General features: G+C 39.7%; 1 protein-coding gene across 1 annotated transcript; it reads right to left on the reverse strand.

The window, feature by feature from the left end:
- Nucleotides 1-11,900: 11,900 nt before the first annotated feature.
- On the reverse strand, nt 11,901-12,692 carry LOC142172748 (F-box/FBD/LRR-repeat protein At1g13570-like). The gene has a single exon (XM_075236421.1). It carries the CDS (start codon nt 12,690-12,692, stop codon nt 11,901-11,903), a length of 792 nt encoding a protein of 263 aa, XP_075092522.1.
- Between the last annotated feature and the right edge of the window lie 9,210 nt (nt 12,693-21,902).

Genomic DNA, 21,902 nt, shown 5'->3' on the forward strand with positions numbered 1-21,902 from the left:
AGAAGGAAATTTAGATAGATGGGGTAGCTTGATAGTAGACCGAATCGGTGTGGTAAGGATATGATTAATTCCTGGTGTGTGTTCGAGGTAATAAGTTCTTTCAGGTATTTTGCAGCGATGCTCTTAGGTCTTGATGACTTGCTTAGCTTGATTGAATTTGAAGGATTCAGTCCTGACAGGTCTGATTTGTGCAAAGGAAACTCGGAGAGTTCTTGATAGTTTTACCATGGTTTGGAGATGTATATTTTCTATGGGCATGCGTAGAATGGGATGTATAGTGATTTTCTTCTAGATAGGACCAATGGAAAGTTCTTGACTGGTTGAGTACGTATTGTGGCTCGGAAGGGATATGAATTTCTCGCGGTTATCCTAGAGTGGTACGGTTTATACGGTATGTGAGCACGTGATTTTTGTCTTACGCGACAATCGCTCCAAAAGAATTAAAAAATAATAACAAATGGTCCTGCTGTACAAATTTGGATTTTTACATGGCACTTTGTTAATTATTAATGATTTTTGCCCATTTTTATTAAAACAAAATACAAAATGTATGTGTCGTGCGTAATGTGAACCGTAATCCGATTGTTAAATGGGAGATCACAAAAATACGCATTTCTTTTGTCCTGATTCGTTGCCTTGTTTAATTTTACCTACTTTTAACATTTTATACGCGTGAAATAAATATGTTAAGTGTTAATTGATGGTGTCTAGTTTTATTTAATTAGGTTGTGTATTTAGGAAATTAGAAATAAAGAAAAAGAGGGTAAAAATTTGTTTTAAATGAATTTGGGCCGTGCCCATTTCAAAATCTGAAGCCCAAATGAACGGCCCAAGCCACCAGTCCGAACAGCCCACCCCCAGGCCACAAAACGACGTAGTTTAACACCAAAACTACGTCGTTTCAATGCCGATCCATCTCAACCATTCAAACCAAACTGATCCAACGGCCAAGATCTCACACCCCGTACCCACTAACAGACCCGACCCGTCTCACCCGGACTGACCCCAACCCTTTACCCTCGAAACGAGACTGTTCCCCGTTAGTTGAAGGATCCTGGCCCTTCATCGCGTCTCATCCAACGGCCAGGATCTACCTATCCACTAACTATATAAACCCATAACCTTACCCTGCCCCCCCCCTATCCGAACCCCAGCCTTAGGTCACCTTCGTCCTCATCCCTTTCCCCTCCAAAACCCTAGCCGCCCCTGTATTCTTCACCATGAAAGCCGGCGGCATGGACGCCGGTAACCCCACCCTTAACACCATAGAACCCCCTTGCCATCATGAATATGGATCTGTTAACTACTTAACTCGAATCCCTTCCCACCTTCTCGAATCTTCGTTTGAAGATTCGAGTCGGAACTTGACTTACACCGTTTAACCCCAGTTTCACACAAGACACTCCCCAGACCCCCCTCGTGACCAAACCATGCTTGGTTTGGTCTGAATCTGACCAGGGAAGCATGAATCCCAGATCTAATCTTTGGAACCTTAGGGTTCCTCGTCACTGGTCCGTATCTCGTTTAAACCAAGAGATTAAGGTCTAATGTACCTTAATCGAAGTGTTTCTCATCTGAGAAACACTTCGATTAAAGTCCGTTCAGCCTTAAGAAAGGTCTGTTCGAATCCAAGTTAAGGTTTTTGATTTTTCGGGATTTAAGGTGAGTTTTGTTTTCTTTTCTTTATTCTGTTAGTCCATGTTTGTTTAAAAGGCTGTTCATATTGTTGTGAAGTTTGTGTTTCGAATTTTACCGACTGTGTCATGTCCACCTTGCCTGAACCTCTGTTGTTTGATTGAGTCCTTTTTCTACTTGTTCTGATAATGTGTATGTATGTATTTGCTGTGCAATTAGTTGAATTTCAAATTTGAACTGATTAACTGATTCCTTGAGTACAATTCTGCTTAGTCAGTACAATTCAAATCATGCGTTCGATACTGTTAAATGTCTGATTTTGGCTACGATTGTACATGTTATGATTAATATAGTCGAGTCGATATGTGTCGCCAATTAGTTTCAGCTGCCTGAACAAATAACAAATCGATTTACTTTTGATAATCATGGCCTGAATCATTTAGGAACTGAGTTTAGTGCTTATAATTGTTAATTTGAATCAGAAATGTAAAAATCAATGTTCTGTTTAGTCACAGTTCTGAAATTGGAAGGCATGTGCACTTGTGCACAACATGTGCATTTTGTGCACAGCCTGTGCCCTGCCTAAGTGTTTTTTGAATTAAATAGTTTGACAGCATATGCTGTCAGACTACATCCTGCTGCCCATATTCTGCTTTAAGTTTCAGAAATAATAAACATTACTAAAAAGTTAAGCCTGCCAAGGGAATGTCATGGGGTTGTGCTCTTATTTAAATAGTGAGTGGAAACTGAAAAGGAGTAGCACATGGGAGGGTGTTCTGATGGTCTGAACAGGCTGTTAAAGGGTTGATTTGAAGCTGATAAAAGGGGAACAGATTTTGATATACAGGGGGATACAAGGGAGAAAGGATAGAAAAATCAGGAACTGTTTTCTTCACATTGTTGTCTAGATTTCATTTGTTCTTCTACTTGTTCAATCGATTCTGATCCTTCCAAGTTAAAACTGAGTTCACTGGTTGTAGTTTGCATTGGTTTATTTCCTGAAGTTTGGTCTATCTGGGGTTTCTATTTCCACTGCCTTGTTTGTTACCTGTTGTTACTGCTGCTGTTTGGTGTTGCTCCCATTGTTACTCTGCTGACTTCTCTTTTTCTTCAATTGTCAAACATTTCCAGGTACACAACTTCTGAAACCATATGTTGTTGAAAGTTTGAAGTTTGAAGCAGAAATAAAGAAACGAATGTCTGTTTACTTTATAATACTTGTGTTCAAAATAGGTTGAATGTTAGTTAGCCTGTATTTGTTTAACTGCAAACTGCAAATACTCTGTATAAATTAACATACATTCTAATTTGAGATGAACAATTGGATAGCATTTGCTTGTTAGATCAGATGTGTTTTAATGCATACAACCGTTAGTTTTGTTTCAGTTATGACATCATAACATAGAATCATAGCAAGCATATGTATGTATTTTTGCCTAGATCTCTGAACTATCGAATCTGCTATATTCGGTTCCATTTGACTTCAAGATAAGTGTACCCCAAACTAATTCTCATGCAGCGTTACGTTAACAGGGTGATAATGTACGCCAACCCTTTTGTTAGATTATTTGTTTCTACATAGTTTCGATATGGGCTTCAATATAGATTCATTGTTTCGGAACAATGCGATGACTCTCGAGGAAAACTGATAGGCATTCTCGAATCCAATTAATAGTAGTTTTCTTAATAAGTAGCTGATTTCATTTATCAAACCTAAATAAGTTAATTATAAAGTTCAAATTTAAGGTTTGTTTAATGTAAATTTAGTACGAGTTATCTGTTGCTTGCAATCTCTCTTATCAAATTAACAAAGCTTATTCACTCTTTGAAAATAAGGCATGAAATAATTCTCACCTCATAAACAACCAGTTAGGCAATCAAGCAAAATTCGGACTCGCCACACATAGTAGAGATTTAGTGTTTAGTTGCTTAAACAAGTAAGTTTGGTATTTTTCTCTTTTATTTTTTAAAGACAAACGTAATAGAAATGTAGTCACTTTAGGATATCCTTCTAAAAAATGAGATGAGTCTCGCCAAATAAAAATGCAAATTGCGGGGCCCTCAATTAACCATAATAGATACTTAGAGTTTGGGATGGACTGTCTAGTGAATCTCACCGCCTTCCCCAAAGATAATAATGCGTTAGACTCTTTAGGCACGATTTAATTAAATTACGTTCTTAAATTCGGGTGCGCATTTATGTGACCCAAATTCAAATCTCAACGGAGTCGAAATACGTTAACAACTACGGGTGCATTGATTGCGATGTGGTTCGAGATGCATTTTTACGACGTTGTAATTCTATAAAATAAATGATAATAAAAGTGGTTTAAACTTAATAAAAGCACGTAAGTCATAACATGTATTTAAATCAGATATTTAGCCATTATAACAATTTAAGCGACCGTGCTAGAACCACGGGATCCGAGGGTGCCTAACACCTTCCCTCGGGTCAACAGAATTCCTTACTTAGAATTTCTGGTTCGCGGACTTCATTTGGAAAAGTCGAATATTTTCCTCGATTTGGGATTCAAGATAAACCGGTGACTTGGGACACCAAAAGCCAAACCTTTCCCAAGTGGCGACTCTGAATTAAATAAATAATCTCATTTCGAATATTGTCACTTAAATTGGAAAAACTCCCTCGCGCATTTAACCCTTCGGGGCGGGCGCGCAAAAAGGAGGTGTGACATGGTATGTTGGGTAAGACTGAAATTTGCATGTGTAAGTTCACGATTCAGATTTGAATGGAAGGTCATAAATTCTTATGCAGCGCGGGCAGTTTCAGATAATTAGAGAAATGAACTTCAGATGATTTAAGAAGGGATCTCCAGATGATTAAGGAAATGGTAATGCGAATTGAGGTGATTTAACGAGGGTATATGTTCCAAAAAGAGTCAATGTGATTGAGTTGATGGTACTTCGGTAGTATTGCAACACTTCTCGTCAGGTTAGCTGTTGATATTCGGGTTTGCTTGGCAGCACCGAAGAATCTTAGAGTATCTCCCGTGGGGTGATTGGGTACTAGAGGTGAGTTATATATGAGAGTGGCAGAATTGGGATCAGATATGGTAATTCATGTGTTTTATGGACTTGGAGACTAGGAGTTCTCATATACAAGTTAGCTTGTGGTTGTGGATGGCAAAATGTGGGTAAGTTAGTCAGATATTAGTATGTGCTATGATTCAGTCATTGTGGACCTTCGAAGGATTATTTATCTGTTGTATGTAACTGGAGTTGATGTATGGTCCATTGGTATACCTATATGGGATGTGTGCCCGGCATCGAGACGGTTTTGTTGACTACGAGTTGCTGTTGACAAAGGATGTGTTGCTTCGGTTGTTTTGAGCTATTAGCAATTAGGGGGATCTATGTGTTGCCTTTCTGTGTTGTGAGACGATACGATCTGTTGGTTATATGCACCTATGGTGCGGTTCTATCGGTGTTTCATAATGGAAGTCGAGCGCTAAGAATAATTGGGAGTTGCTCGGTGAATGGCGTATCGGTTATGTCCTATCGAGTTTGCGTGGTGTATGTCATTTGTTTCACCGTGGGTGTAATGATTTGCTTTGGTTCCAGACATCAATTGAGCGTGGTTGTCGATTTCGAGCATAGTAACTTGAGGTGTTTTATGCGGAGCAGTGTTTGGATAGGATCGCGCATTGCAGCGAAGCTATGTGGGAAAATGACCTGGCAGGTTAGATTCGTGTGTTCTATTTCTATGATGTGAAACTGGTTCTCAGCCATGTGTTGTGATGGTACTGGTGAGCTTGGGGTACAATCCTTTCATTTGAGTCAGTTTCATGGTGTGAGTATGTTCGGATTGTTGCTTATTGGTGCGCGGACTGCGCAAGTTATGGCTTTAGCCTGTCTTGATGTGTCATGTTACCAGAGTAATTGTGTTGGATTAGATGAGATCGTTGGGGTCTGTAATGAATACAATCGGATTCGATTTCAGCATGTTTGATGGATAAATATCGAGGTTCGGTTCAGAAATTTGCTATGGTCCTTGCCAAAGGAGAAGTAGCCTTATGGATGGCTGATCTGAGAAAAGGTTATGGTTTATTGCGTGCTTAATTTATCATTGCCAGTATATGGAAGTGTTGGAATGAGACTTTAGTTATTAAGAGGTTTTCTATTGGTATTCATTTGTTATGTGCAGCTGCTGTGATTATAAGTTATCGCTGCAAGTGTTTGAGTTATGTGGTATATCAAGTGATTGCACCTGAGATTGCAAGTATGGATGATTACAACTGGTTCAGGCTTATTCTAAATATAGATGTGAGATTCTGATCTTGTGAATGATTTCAGAAGTGGAAATGTGGTTCTAAGGCTTATGGGTTAGATTGGGTTGTGAAATTTCAGTTACTGTGTGTTATCGGCCCTATGGGAGATAGGGTGACATGGGATCACCCCCCCCCCCCGGGTATATGCATAGTGAGGATACATGGCAATTTGATGGCTTTTAGAACAACTCTGGACACGTTCGAGGACGAACGTATGTTTAAGTGGGGGAGGATGTAACGACCCGACCGGTCGCTTTGAGCTTTTGCATTTTCGCTCGCCAGTTCTCGGGCATGACTTGCCCCGTGTGGTGTATTATGACTTATTTAAATCGTTGGTGTTGGGTTTCAGGTTAATCAGAATGAATTTGGAAGAACAGTCTCAGTTGAAAGCTTAAAATTTGAAAGTTTTGACCAAAATTTGACTTATGTGTATTTGATCTCGGAATGGAACTTTAATGATTTGGTTAACTCCGTTAGGTGATTTGGGACTTAGGAGCGTGACTGGAATGCATTTTGGAAGTCCGTGGAAAGTTTAGGCTTGGATTGGCGAAATTGAGATTTCGGCGTTTTCCGGTTGATAGGTGAGATTTTGATATAAAGGTCGGAATGAAATTCCGAGAGTTGCAGTAGCTTCGTTGTATCATTTGGGATGTGTATGCAAAATTTCAGGTCATTTGGACGAGATTTTATGGACTTTTTGAGCGAAATCATAATTTAAGAGTTCTTGGAGTTCTTAGGCTTGAATCCTATGTTAAATTGGTAATTTGATGTTGTTGTGAGCATTCCGAAGTTTTGAGCAAGTTTGAACGATGTCATGGGATGTGTTGGTACAATTGGTTTGAAGTTCCGGGAGTTCCGGGTAGGTTCCGGGATGTTTTAGCGCGAAAATCATATTCGTAGCAGGTCCAGAAGGGTTGCAGGCCCCGGAACTCACCCACGCGGTCCGCACAAAAATAGGTGCGCCCACGGTGAGTGCTATGCGGACCACACAAAAGCGGGCGCGGGCGCCGTAGGTGTCGCGCGGACCGCACAAAAGCGGGCTCGGCCGCGGTGAAGAACCTTCCCGCTGGTCCAACTTCGGAAGATCATATCTTTTGATCTACAAGGAATTTTGAGGTGATTCAAAAACAAAAGTTGTAGCCCTTCGTGTCTAGTATCCAGAAATATAAGGATGTCACAATTTGGATATTTGTAGCGAAATTTATGGCGAAAATGCTAAAGTTTGTCACTGCAGAGGAAGGCCTGTGCGGCCGCGGTTGTTTTTGCACGGACCGCACTGGCTTGTGCGGACCGCGGCCGATTTGGTGCGGCCCGCGAAGGATGAAACCTAAGGGGTACTCTATAAATATGAGATTTTAGGTTTTATTTGATATTTGGACCTAGAGAGCTCGGATTTTGGCAATTCTTTGAAGGTTTTTCAAGACATTCATCGGGTAAGTGATTCTAGCTCAGATTTTGGCTAGAGCACATGAATCTATCATTGAATTCATCATTTAATCCATGATTTGGAATGGAATTTGGGAAGAAATTCTAAAATCTTTCAAAAATGTAAAATGATGATTTGAAGGACCAAATAGTATCGGAATTGGATAATTTTCATATGATTAGACTCGTGAAAGTATAAGGATTCTAGTTTTGTATATTTAGTCAAATTCCGAGATGTGGGACCGGGGCTCGGGTTTGACCAATTTCGGGAATTTTGTGGTAATTGATTATTTTCGAGTGGGCTTTGTTCCCTTAGCACATTTTGATGGTTTTGTACTGATTTCAGCTAGATTTGAAGCATTCGGAGGCCAATTCGAGGAGCAAAGGCGTCGCGAGCTATAGAATTAGCCGGTTCGAGGTGAGTAATGATTGTAAATGATGTTCTGAGGGTTTGAAACCCCGGATTTGCACATCGTAGTGCTATATTAAGGTGAGACACGCGCTGGATGATAAGCGTGGGGTCTTTTACTACTGGGGATTGTGACTTGGTCCATCCCGATTGATGATTTTACCACGTATTTGACTGAAATTCATTTGTTATCATCGTGATTTGGGCTGATTGCCATATTTGGGCTTTGTGCTAACTATTTGAACCCTTCGGGGATTTTTATCACTGTTTCCTTACTGCTTGACTTATTATTTGAACTCAGTCCTGTTGATATCTACTGTTTTACAAACTCAGCCACTTTTACTCAAATTTGAAACTTAAATGATATTTCTACATCATGTTTTGGGCTAAGAACTACTGTTTTACTAATGCCCAAGGGGCTTGTGATGATTTTTGGACTGAGTGAGGCCGAGGGCCATATGTGAGGATATGCTGAGTCATATGAGGTCGAGGCCCTAAGAGGCCGAGTGTCGAGTGATACCACGAGGTGGCTTGAGTGATGTGAGGCCGAGTGCCGAGTGATGATGCCACGAGGTGGCTTGATATAGCTCTTGGGCCGTAAGGGGCCCCTCCGGAGTCTGCACACCCACAGTGAGCGGGGGTACCCATTGTTCTGAGAAATCGATACTATGCCCGAGGGGCTGATATGAGTGATTGTGAGGTAGCCCGAGGGTCTGATACTATTCTGAGAGTAAGCCCCAGGGGCTGTTACTGTTCTGATATTGAGCCCGAGGGGTTGGCGCTGTTCTGATATTGAGCCCGAGGGGCTGGTTCTGTTGATATTATGCCCGAGGGGCGGTTTGTTTTACATGTTTTGTCCGAGGGGCTGTTTACATTTCTATAATTTTTGTTGCTCACTTGTAAACTACTTGCTTTACTTGTTGGAAAAAGGGATTTTCACTTGATTTCTCACTGCTTTACTGTTTAAAATGATTTTACTGCTTCAGTATGGAGTGCCTTGTGTTTTTACGTGATTTCTTGCCTTCAGACTTTATTTATTATTATTACTCACTGAGTCGGAGTACTCACATTACTCCCTGCACTGTGTGTGCAGATTCAGGCATAGCAGAGTCCGCACCTGAGAGCTGATTCCTTCCAGGCTAGGCAGTGATTTGGAGTTACGAGGTAGCTGTTGACGTCCGCAACCCCTTGTCTCTCTTGTCCTCTATCATTTATGTTTTCTTCACACTGTTGTATCGGATTCCGTACTTTGTAGACCTATAGCAGATTCTACAGTAGCTCATGACTTGTGACACCCCGATTTGGGTTCTGTCGGGATGGTTTCTACTGTTATTATCGTTAATTCCGCAAATTATGGTTATTATATCACGTTTTATAACTACTTATGGTATTTAACTTTTAAAAGAGGTGGTCTGTTTTGGTCTGGCTGGCCTTATCTTCACGAGAGGCGCCATCACGATCGGATTCGGGGAATTGGGTCGTGACATACACTCAGGTCCCATATTTTATTACGGACCAACCAGGACCGTCAAAATATGGGTCCGAATTCGTTTACCCAAAACGTTGACCGAAGTCAACTAAGATCAACTTTTAAGGCAAAAATTCTTATTTTTATAAACTTTCAATATAAAAGCTTTCCGAAAACATGTCCGGACTGCTCACACAAATCGAGGAGGATAAAAATGAAAATTTTAAGGCTTAAGAGCGCAAAATCAAGTTCTAAAATATAATATGACCTTTTGGGTCATCACACATATATAAAGATTATATACTGTTTATATATGATTATACATATATTATACATGGTCAATAAATATATTATACATTCTCCGACTATTTTTAATTTAAGCAATTGTGATGAGCGGCTATTTCAACTAGTTCTTTCATTCTATCTATTTTCAGTATTGATTTTAAGTTTCTATCATCTACTAATGGTGATTAAGCCTCTTCCAAAATGAGTTTTCAAAGTCAAAGTGCACCAATGGGTATATAATAAAGTTTTTACCAAACTATAATTATACAGTAAAGATTACACTAATTTTACTATAGTTAGAATTGAGTGAAAGAAGCAATAGGTGGGAATCGAGACTGAGTGAAATACTAATAGAATGTGAGGAAATGCTTGATTATCATAATTTTAAATCTTTCAGTTTGAATTTACTTAAATTATAATATCTATAATTTATAAGAATTACATTTTAATCCACTAGTGGTATAAAAACTTTGGCAAGAGTGTAATTTGACTGACTCAAACAGGTTACCCACTCTTTAAATTGATAATTCGTTGTGTAGACATTTATTTGTAATTGGTTAATTCGGGGGATTTGCATCTATACCTGTTTTTTGGGTCACGTTTTAACTACTGTTCGTTTTATAAAATAAAAAAAATTGCAAGCGTACTTACTTTTTCGCGTAACTTCAGCATACGGGGCTGAAGTAACAAAGGCAATCACGCAAATTATGTCTAAATCGAAAGTTTACGGGCTCTGTAGGGTCTCCATCTATAGGCTCCTTCAGCATTCTAGTAGACGGGTCTGAAGTAGCAAAAGTAATACGCTGAAGTTTTTTTGTCCTAGATAAGATGCTGAATTTATTTAGTTCATTTGTAAAAACTTCAGCACTAAAATAGCTTAAGTGTTTTTGTCCTGGATTCATTAGTTTTGTCATAAAGCATTTTCAAAAACTTCAGTGGAAGATGCTGAAGTTATTTACTTCAATTGTAAAAACTTCGACACTTAATAAGCTGAAGTTTTTTTGTCCTGGATAAGCTTTTTCAAAAACTTCAGCAGAAAATGCTGAAGTTATTTAGTTCATTTGTAAAACTTCAGTACTATATAAGCTGAAGTTCTTTTGTTTTAGATTCATTAGTTTTGTCATAAAGTTTTTTCAAAAATTTCAGCGGAAGATACTGAAGTTATTTAGTTCATTTGTAAAAACTTCAGCACTATATAAGCTAAAGTTTTTGAAAAAGCTTTCTAACATACTAGAAAAATAATCATCTTATTCTTTCATAGTGTATTACTACTATAAAATAATCAGATTGCCAACAGTATCATAATCATAAATTTTGGAAACAATAAACGTGAAAAGAACAGAATTACGTGAAAATATTCACAAATTATTGTCTACTAACTTACGTAATTATTTATAATTTATTTTTAAATAATCTGATAAATATACTTATGGCAATTATCCCCTAAAATGAAGTTTCATAGAAGCACCAACAGCAAAAGAAAAAGGAGGAGAAGGAGAAGGAGAAGGAGAAGGAGAAGGAGAAGAAGGAGAAAGGGGGCTGAAGTTATTTAAAAAGTGGGTACAAGTTAAAAAACTTTTAAAAAAATAGGTATAGGTTAAATGGGGTGACCAAATAGGGCACCCCGTGCAATTTTTAGATTAATCTGTGTAAATATGTCTTTACGTAGTCAAGGAATTAAATTTAAACTTATTTTCAAATTGCTAAAACCTTTTTAATCAAAACCCAAAAGAGTTGTTTAACTGCATCTTAAACAAAATATAGCATAATGTACTAATTACAACTTATTGGACTAAGTAATTTTTTTTATATGAACTTATAACTTTAAGAATATACTAGGTTCAATACTAAAAAACATAAAAGTTGAACCCATAAAGTTTAAATTCTTGATAGACTTCTGACTGCGAGGCAAACAACTACTATATAAAGTATAATGACCGTACCATCGATGCTTATCATAGTCATAAACAACTACTGCTTTAGGTGATGCACGCTGAAATTTTGTTAGCTCAGCGAGTATTTCAACTACTATATCAAGAGGTTCATTTCCTGGCCTAGGCTCAATTAGAATCTCTCTAGTGCCGGAGACTTGGCTAATAGAAGCTCGATAAGCTTCATTTGAGGCCTTGTTCCTGTAATGTTCACTAGTTTAACTTCCTTGAGGTGATTAAATGTCTCATGTGAGAAACGTTTCATTTCATCTAGTACATGAAACTCTTCATCATCAGAATTATCCATCTGGATTTGCATATACTGTAAATATGGGGAGCTTCTTATCAAGCAAAGGACGCACGAGGCCTCATCTGATTCGTCAAGATTAAGATGAGATAGGTAAAGACATATGGCACAATTAAGATTAAAGGGAAGCCTCGTTGGTATTACATCTGATCCATCAGCCAAGAACTGCAAAAGCTTGAGTCAAGTTTGGAGCGTCTGCTAAGCAGATAGATTCAAACTCATCATCATCCTTGATATGCAACCTCTTGAGATTAGAACCGCTGATATTAAAATGATGAATACCAGAGCACCAATGCAACTCCAGCCTTTCAAGAATAGGACAACCGAAAAGAATACTTTCAAAACAGATATTTGGAAGATCAACCTCAATAAGTGTCAATTGCTCGATATTATGGAAACCTTTAAAATCAGGTGGTGGAGAAAGAACAAAATTTTGGAGCTTCAAGTACATCAAGTCCAAACAAGAAAAGAAATAAGGAGGTAATCTAAGATGTTCAGTGTGTTTGTCCTTGTGTTTTAAGGTTAGTTTCTTGATGTTCTTTGAAAACAAGTATAATATCCATTTGTTCACATCAAGAACATCAAGAACCCTCCTACCTGACTTGAAATCAGGAATACAAACTTTAAATCTCTCTATTCGACCAAGATGAAGCATAAGAGACTTGGTGACAATTTTATCAAATTGATTCATATATTCACGGTATTCATCAAATTGATATACACGAGATTTCTTTCTTGCAATGTCTTTAAGTTCTTTGCAGAATTCTTCATCAAAAACTAACTCCGGAATGTTTAAGTAGTAAAATCTCCACTTCTTTGATAGAACATTCGTTCTTATAATATCACGAATAGGCATTTTCCCTAGAATACAGTATATTACATCAGTTGGCAAGTTGCTGATTATATCTTCTCGGCTTCTGCCTCTTTTAATACTTGTTGAAGACATATCTTCCCCAAATACATGGCAAGGCAAATCTGCAGAATATTGTGAGATTGAAGTTTTAGGTTTTAAAGATCATGAGACAAGTCGGTTTTATTTTGAAAAAATAGGTATGTATTTTAGGTATTAGGAATAAAATAACAAAATTTTGATCAAGTTAAAAAAAGTTTATAATTGTGACTCCTAAATATTTAGCATATAAGGATGCTAAATTAGAAGTGAGGAAAATATTTTATTATTAATATACGAAAGCTCTCTATAATTTTCACAAATTTCCACACTTAAAATAATCTATCGATACCCCTATTTATAATAGCATGAAACCTATTTTAACAAGAAATGGGAAAATCTATTCTTATATTAATTCTGACTACAAATCCAATTTAGACATAAATTAAATAAACCAAATCCTAAACAATTAAGGTATCGTACTATAACTTTAAATTAGTTTTCCAACAAGAAGTTTACCATCTTTAGATCCTAGTACAGGACCTACACTCTATTACAGATATTGTTTGCAAGAAAGTCGAGAACGACGTTATTAGAAACGAATCCAAAATTTAAAGTTTATAAATTTATATAATAATTTCAAGTTATAATATACAATTATAAATGTGTTTATAGTCCAATATTTATAGATATATACAAGATCTGTACAAATGTTACTATGTTCCCTTAAGCTCAAAAGTTGTGTTCATTGAATGCTACTAAACCTGCATCATTAATTTTTTTTTTCAATAGTAGAAATACCTCTCCAAATATTAAAAACTTGCTTCATCTGTTTCAAATTGAAACTCATACTGTCAGTAGTATAATTTTAGATCTTTCAAGTTTGAATTTACTTGAATCATAACATTTACTTTATTAAAAAAAATATTGTTAGCCAATAGTGGTGTAAAAACTTTTCACAGTTGGTAATTTAATGCCCTGATCCCCTATTAACTGTCTTCACCGTATTTTTTTCTTCTATTTTGATTTGCCGTGATGATTCGTTGTGAGTTTCGGAGTGTTTTGGGAAACATAGTCCCTTAATGAGAGCTTAAGCTTTAGAATTTGGACCGTAGTTGGAGCAGTGTGAAGACGGCCCCGGAATGGAATTCCGTCGATTCCGTTAGTTCCATTGAGTGATTTCGGGCTTAGGGGCGTGTTCGGATTGTGATTTGGAGGTCCGCTTATTTAGGCTTGAAATGCCGAAAATTGAATTTTTGAGGTTTTCGGGTCGTTAGTGAGATTTTGATAACGGGGTCGGAATCTGATTCCCAAAGTTGGTATCTAAGCTCTAGGTTCATATGAGTCATGAAATCGCAAGCTGTAGATACTACATAGCGTTCTAATTCCAGAATGTCTAATCAAAAGAAAGTGCAGAAAGTCTATAGCTAAAAGAGAAAATAGAGAGGGACTTCTCGGTCTGCGGACGCGGCAGATATACCTTGAAGTCTCTGAAGATCGCCTCGCCTCACTAATCGTATGGCTGAGCTAAAGAACCTGGATTTGCACACGAAAAATATGTGCAGGAAAAGGCATGAGTACACCACAGTGGTACCCAGTAAGTGTCAAGCCTAACCTCGGTCGAGTAGTGACGAGGAAGGTCAGGGCGCTATTGGTTATATATATATATATATATATATATATATATAAACGAGGTAAGACGGTATGAAGTACGACATTATAATTAAAGATATTAATAGTTGATAAAGAGTAAAATTACAGACAGAATATGCTCAGTACACAGAGATAGCAACAAGGGATCTCCCGGGATATCATCCCGTAGTCCCAAATATAAAGGCACAGAGGATCTCCCGGGATATCGTTTCGTAGCCCAAATTATAAATATGCAGGAGAAAATCACGGAATACCAATCCGTAGTCCCAAAGTAAATACCCAATACAGGGGAATCTCCCGGGTGTCGTCTCGTAGTCCCAAGCGTAAAAGTGCAGGGGGATCTCCTGAAATATAAATCTCTGCCAACCGCTCCAAAGAATAAGTAGTACACACAGGAATGAAGTGCGCGGACTTGGTCAGCCAATCTACAATCACCCAAATGGCATCGAACTTCTTCAAAGTTCGTGGGAGTCCAACTACGAAGTCCATGGTGATCTGCTCCCACTTTCACTCCGAAATCTCTATCTGCTAAAGCAACCCACCTGATCTCTGGTGCTCATACTTTACCTGCTGACAATTGAGGCACCGAGCTACATACCCGACTATATCTTTCTTCATCTACCTCCACCAATAGTGCTATCTCAAATCCTGATACATTTTCGCGGCACCCGGATGGATGGAATACCGCGAACTGTGGGTCTCCTCTAGAATCAACTCCCGAAGCCGATCAACATTGGGTACACAGACCCGACCCTACATCCTTAATACCCCGTCATCACCAAGGGTCACATATCTGGCATCACCACGCAGAACCTTGTCCTCGAGGACAAACAAATGAGGGTCATCATACTAACGCTCTCGAATATGATCGAACAAGGAAGACCGAGAAATCACACAAGCTAGAACCCGATTGGGATCCGAAAGATCCAATCTCACAAACTGGCTGGTTAAGGTCTGAACATCCATCGTCATGGGCATCTCCGCTGCTGGTAAATAAGCCAAACTCCCTAAATTCTCTGCCCAATGACTCAAAGCATCGGCAACCATATTGGCCTTGTCCGGGTGATATAAGATAGTGATATCATAGTCCTTTAGCAGCTCTAACCACCTCCTCTAGTGCAAATTAAGATCCTTCTGCTTTAACAGATGCTGCAAACTCTGGTGATCAGTATAAATCTCACAAGGAACACCGTACAAATAATAACGCAAGATCTTCAAGGCATGAACAATAGCAGCCAACTCGAGATCATGGACAAGATAATTCTTCTCATATACCTTCAACTGTCTGGACGCATAGGCAATCACCCTACCATTCTTCATCAATACCGCTCCAAGGCCAATCCTCTAGGCATCACAATAGAGAGTATAAGACCCCGAACCTGTAGGCAATATCAAAACTGGGGTTGTAGTCAAAGTTGTCTTGAGCTTATAGAAGCTCACCTCACACTCTTTCATCCACTAGAACGGAGCACCCTTCTGGGTCAACCTGGTCATAGATGCTGCAATAGATGAAAATTCCTTAACGAATCGACGGTAATAACCCGCCAAGCCAAGAAAACTGCGATGATGATCAGCATTGCTTCCACTTTCTTGGCAGGTTTCACCTTTATCCCCAGCACTGCTTCCACTTTCTTCAGATCCACCTTTATCCCCTCACTCGATACCACGTGACCCAAGAATGCCATAAAATCCAACCAAAACTCACATTTCGAGAACTTTGCATATAATTTCTTTTCTTCAAGGTCTGGAGCACTATCCTCAGGTGCTGCTCATGATCTTCCCAACTCTGGGAGTACACCAGAATATCATCAATAAAGATAATGACGAACGAGTCAAGACATGGCCGGAACACATGGTGCATCAAATGCATGAAGGTTGTTGGGGCATTGATTTGCCCAAATGACATAATAAGGAACTCGTAATGACCATACCGAGTACTGAAAGCAGTATTTGGGATATCTGACTCCCGAATCTTCAACTGATGATAACATGAACGCAAGTCAATCTTAGAAAACAATCGTGCACTCTGTAACTGGTCAAACAGATCATCAATATGAGGCAAAGGATACCGATTCTTCACTGTAACTTTGTTCAACTAGCGATAATCAATGGACATACGCATAGAACCGTCCTTTTTCTTCACAAACAAGATAGGAGCACCCCAAGGTGATACACTCGGCAGACTAAAACCCTTATCAAGCAATTCCTATAACTGATCCTTCAACTCCTTCAACTCAGGATGGGCCATACGATACGGAGGAATAGAAATGGGTTGAGTGCCCGGCAACAAATCAATGCCGAAATCAATATCTTTTTTGGGCGACATACCGGGAAGATCAGTTGGAAACACATCAGGGAAGTCCTGTACTACTGGGACTGAATCAACTGTAGGGGTATCAATACTAAAATCACTCACATAGGCCAGATACGCGTCACACCCCTTCTCAATCATTCGTTGAACCTTAAAGAATGAAATAACTCTACTGGGAGTGTGATTTAAGGTACCCTTCCACTCAACTCGAGGAACACCTGGCATAGCCAGTGTCACGATTTTGGCATGACAATAAAGAATAATATAATGGGGCGACAACCAGTCCATGCCCAAGATAACATCAAAATCTACCATGCTGAGCAATAATAAATCGACTCTGGTCTCAAAACCACTAAAAGCAACCAACACGACTGATAAATGTGGTCCATAATAAGGGAATCCCCACAAGAGTAGAAACATAAATAGGGGAACTCAATGAATCCCGAGATACGCCCAAATACGGGGCAAAATAAGAATACACATAAGAATAAGTGGAGCCTGGATCGAATAAAACTGATGCATCTTTATGACAAACCAGGACAACACCTGTGATGACAGAATCGGAGGTGACAACCTTGGTACGGGAAGGAAGGGCATAGTATCTGGCCTAGCCTCCCCCTCTAGGGCGACCTCTACCTCTTCAACCTCCACCTCTAGCTGGCTGGGCAGGCGAGGTGGCAACTGGTGTTGTAATCATGGCTTGAGAACCTAGTGGAGCACGCTTTGGCTGAGAAGTCTGTGGAGGTACACCCCTCCTAAGTCTGGGGCAATCCCTCACCATATGGCATGTGTCGGCACACTCAAAACAAGCTCTTGGAGGACGTGGTGGTTGTGACTGGCTTGGGCCAGGTCTGCTGGACTGACCACTAAAAGCACCCCACGCAGGAGGCGCACTAGATACTAGAGGTGTATAATAAGGCTCTTAAGGTCTAGGAGGAACTGGAATACCACTGGCTGTTGGAAGAGCTGAATGAACGGTGACTCATATAACCCCTACCATGACGAACTGCAGCTGAGGCACGAGCACTAGAATAATGGCCCAACTCACGAGACCTCTTGTCCTTCCTCTCCTCCATGTCCCGAGCATGCATACCCTCTACTCTCCCAGCAATGCTCACCACCTGCTGATAAGAAATATCCTTCTCCAACTCCCGAGCCATGTTAGACCTGATGCTGGGAATGATCCCCTTAATAAATCGGTGAACTCTCTCACGAACTGTAGAAACCAAGGCTGGTGCATGTCTATCCAAGTCAGTGAAATGGACAACATACTCTAAAACAGTCATAATGCCCAGGCGCAAATACTGAAACGCGGCGCGTCATGCGTCCCTAAGGCTCTGCGAGACAAACTCTCTCAAGAATATATCTGAAAACTGAGTCCAAGTAACGGAAGTTGCCTTAGCTGGACTGTCCAACTCAAAAGTACGCCACCACTGATAGGTTGCTCCTCAAAGTTGGAAGGCAGTGAAAGAAACTCCACTCGGCCCTGATATACCCATAGTGCGGATGATACAGTAGCATTCCTCCAGAAATTCTAGAGCATCATCTGATGCTAGACCACTGAATACAGGAGGTTTGTCCTTCTTGAACTTTTCAAGCCTATGTTGCTCATCCTCGGAAGTCGCTGCCCTGTCCTCGGGCTGAACTGGGGCTACAGGCGGTACCGGTATAACCTCTAAGATCTGATCAACCTGGACCCGCTGCTCAGGAGTACGGGCGGCGGGAGTCTGTGCTCCTCCCCCGGCCTGGGATGTGACTGCAGCAAGGGGATTCAACACTACCTGAGCTAGGGTTGTGTACATGCTTACGAATTGTGCAAGGTTCTCCTGAAGAGCTGGAATAGTAGTAGCAGTAGGTGTATCGGGTGCCCGGGCTCCGGCTAGATCTGTTGGTGGCTCCTCGGTGGCAGCTCGCGTAGGTGCTCCGGCTACACCACGTGCACATCCTCGGCCTCTACCCCGGCCCCGACCTCTAACGGCTCTAGCAAGGGGTGGGGAGCCTAGTCATCTCCGGTATCACGTGTCCTCACCATCTGTGAGATAATAGAAGATAGAAGTTTAGAATTTCAATATCAAAAATCTCGCATGATAAGGAAATCAAATGAAGTGGAATTTTCCTAACAGTTACATAGCCTCTCGTGGATCGTACAGACGTCTCCGGACCGATCCAGAGACTCTAATAAACCGGCTTGTGGTTCATGACTCCTATGAACCAAGAGCTACGATACCAACTTTGAGAATCGGATTTCGACCCGGATATCAAAATCTCACTAACAATCCGAAAACTTCAAAAATTCAACTTTCGGCATTTCAAGCCTAAGTAAGCTACAGACCTCCAAATCACAATCCGAACATTCCCCTAAGCCCGAAATCACTCAACGGAGCTAACAGAATCGACAGAATTCCATTCCGGGGCCGTCTTCATACTGCTCCGACTACGGTCCAAATTTTAAACCTTAAGCTCGCATTGAGGGACTAAGTGTCCCAAAACACTCCGAAACTCACAATGAATCATCCCAGCAAATCAAAATAGCAGAAACAAGCACGGGAAATGCAGTTAATAGGGGATCAGGGTGTTAATTCTTAAAACGACATGTCGGGTCGTTATATCCTCCCTCTTATAAAACATTCGTTCGTGAGTTTATTTTAAAACATTTGTTCTCAGTGATTCGAGGGCTGGATCAACATATTCTTGAACATATGATGATACAGACCTCTCTGGATTATTTAATCTCCATGAAAGTCGATCATTGTATGGATATTCTTCTTGAAGTATTTTATTATCAAGAAGAACATCTATTGATCACGATATTATTTTATGCCTTGATCCCTTTGTGAATATCCCGAGAATTTATGGGACTTTTGAGACCCCTCTTCAAGAAAATATGTATCCCTTTATATAGGTGTACGTTAGGGTTTAGGGTAGAGTAACCTCCAAGAAATTCTGATAGACTCCTAAAATTTCAAGAGTCTTGTAGTATCTTAAATTTAGGATTTAGCTTGATCCTTTAAAATTTCGATGTCTACAAATTCCCCCTACTTCAAAGTTTATTGGGGTGTAGGCTTGCCAATACTTGAAGACGAGACTTGAAGTACTCGACTATCGCAACAAATAATTTTGAAACTTGGAGTTTTCAATTTATAGGAGGAAGAGATGAAGGGTAGAACTGGTCCCACTAGGCGTGCCAATTTATTTGCAATAAATTTTCAACATGCGAACATAGGCTACAACCACAAAAGAATAAATTGATTTTGTTGATAAACATTGCGGGTAAAAACTCTGTTTATCCCTTGAATCTTCCTCTGAATTGTTCTCCGTGATTCGAGGGCTGGATCAGCATAGTCTCGAACATAGTATAAGTAATGTCCGTCGGGTATGGAACATCCACCGTACACGCTCTCACTATCTGTGAGAGAATAGAATAAGGAAACTTAGTACACCATCAATGCACGATAGGAGATGAATAAAAAGTAGTTTCCTAATACCCTATAGTCTCTCGAAGATAAGTACAGACGTCTCTGTGCCGATCCACAAGACTCTACCAGGTTTGCCCATAACTTGTGAGACCTACGTGAACCTAGTGCTCTGATACCATGTTGTCACGACCCAAATTCCATATTAGGTCGTGATGGTACCCAACACCGTTGTTAGGCAAGCCAACATTAATCAAATAGTAAATTCTCATTTGTTTAGTTAGTACGTGATAACTTCCATTATATATTTAAGAAATTTATAGTTTAAAAACTTAAGCATATTTAAATGAAGGAAATCAATGCAAATCTCAATTATGAAGACAAGCCAAAACATCATAATTCTGCTAATGTGTGTGGAAGACCTAGTGTCACAAGTGTATGGGCAATCAAGTAGAATATACATAACCATACTACCCTACTGTCTGGAAAAGGAATAGACAGCAAACATAAAGACAAAAGAAAGACTCCAACTGTTGTAGATCGGCTCAAAAGTGCAGCTCACCAGAAAGTCTCAAGCTGAGGAGTCCACTCTATGCACCGGACTGATGGCCAGATGCACCTGTCTTAAAGCTTGTACAATCAAGAATAGAAGTGTAGCATGAGTACATAGAAATATATACCCAATAAGTATCTGAAACTCATTCAAATAAGAATAAATACTGAAACTCCTTTCACCCAATTAATAAAACTCGGCACTTTGCTCATTTAAAATAAGTGATCCTTCAAGCAATAAAATATCCGAATTATAAGACTTCAGGTTCCATTATCATACACAACTACCACCGAGGACGTTCGGCCCGATTAACCATAAAAGTAAAATGTGCACTGCCGAGGGTCGAACGGCACGAACCATAGATGCATCTATTCACCCCGCTCGCGAATCATACATGTGACGAGGTAAAAAGCATAACCCCGCTCGCAAATCATACGTGTGACGCGGTCAAACATAATTTTCATCATTTAAGACACAACAGTTCTTTAATTCTATTTTAAAAAATGGATACAATTCACTTGAAGCCTGTAAATCCTTAGATTTCCATCAACTTAAATTCTTTCATACCATTAGCACATATAAGCAAATAATAGTGTCCACAAGGCATGATGCAAACCTAGAGCTACCCGGACATAAGAGGAATAGTAGCTACGTACGGACTCTCGTCACTTCGTGCATACATAGCCCCCCACAATAAATCATATATTAATGAAGTTCACCTATGGGGAAGTTTCCCCCTTACAAGATTAGAAAAGAGACTTACCTCATTTCGAGCCTACTTCCAACTCAAGAACGCATTCAAACTCTCAAACCGGAGCTGCACAATCAGAAACTATGCAAATAGTGTAGAAACCAATCATTATAGGCTTACAAATTCATATTCTAGCTATTAAAGTGATTATCCAACCCCAAAGGCAAGGTTCGTAAAATTCACCCACATGCCCACGAGCCTGGATTCCGGAAATTTTTGAAGGAAGTTGTTACCCATAACCTAAGGATCAAGAATATATGATTTTTACTTTATTCCATAACGAATTTTGTGGTTAAATTTTGTTTTTACCAAAATCCTAGGTTTTACAATAGTCCCATGATTTTTCACTAATCTATACGTGATAATCTACCAAAATCCAAGTATTTAACTCACATATAGTAGGAATTTCTTACCTTCAAAAGCTTGGTGAAGAACCCCTCTCAAGAAGCTCAAAAATCGTCTACAATGGAGTGAAAAATGAGCCAAAATGTCTAAATCCCAAAATAAATGAAGGTCACTGCCTTTAGTGATTTCCGCATCTGCGGAAAAAAGGTCCGCTTCTGCTGAACTCCACTGGGCCAGCTGG

This window comes from Nicotiana tabacum, chromosome 18, assembly GCF_000715075.1.
Source record: "Nicotiana tabacum cultivar K326 chromosome 18, ASM71507v2, whole genome shotgun sequence".
Lineage (NCBI taxonomy): Eukaryota > Viridiplantae > Streptophyta > Magnoliopsida > Solanales > Solanaceae > Nicotiana > Nicotiana tabacum.

Coding starts and splice junctions, on each gene's coding strand:
- LOC142172748 (XM_075236421.1), bottom strand. CDS start 12,692: ATGTCTTCAACAAGTATTAAAAGAGGCAGAAGCCGAGAAGATATAATC.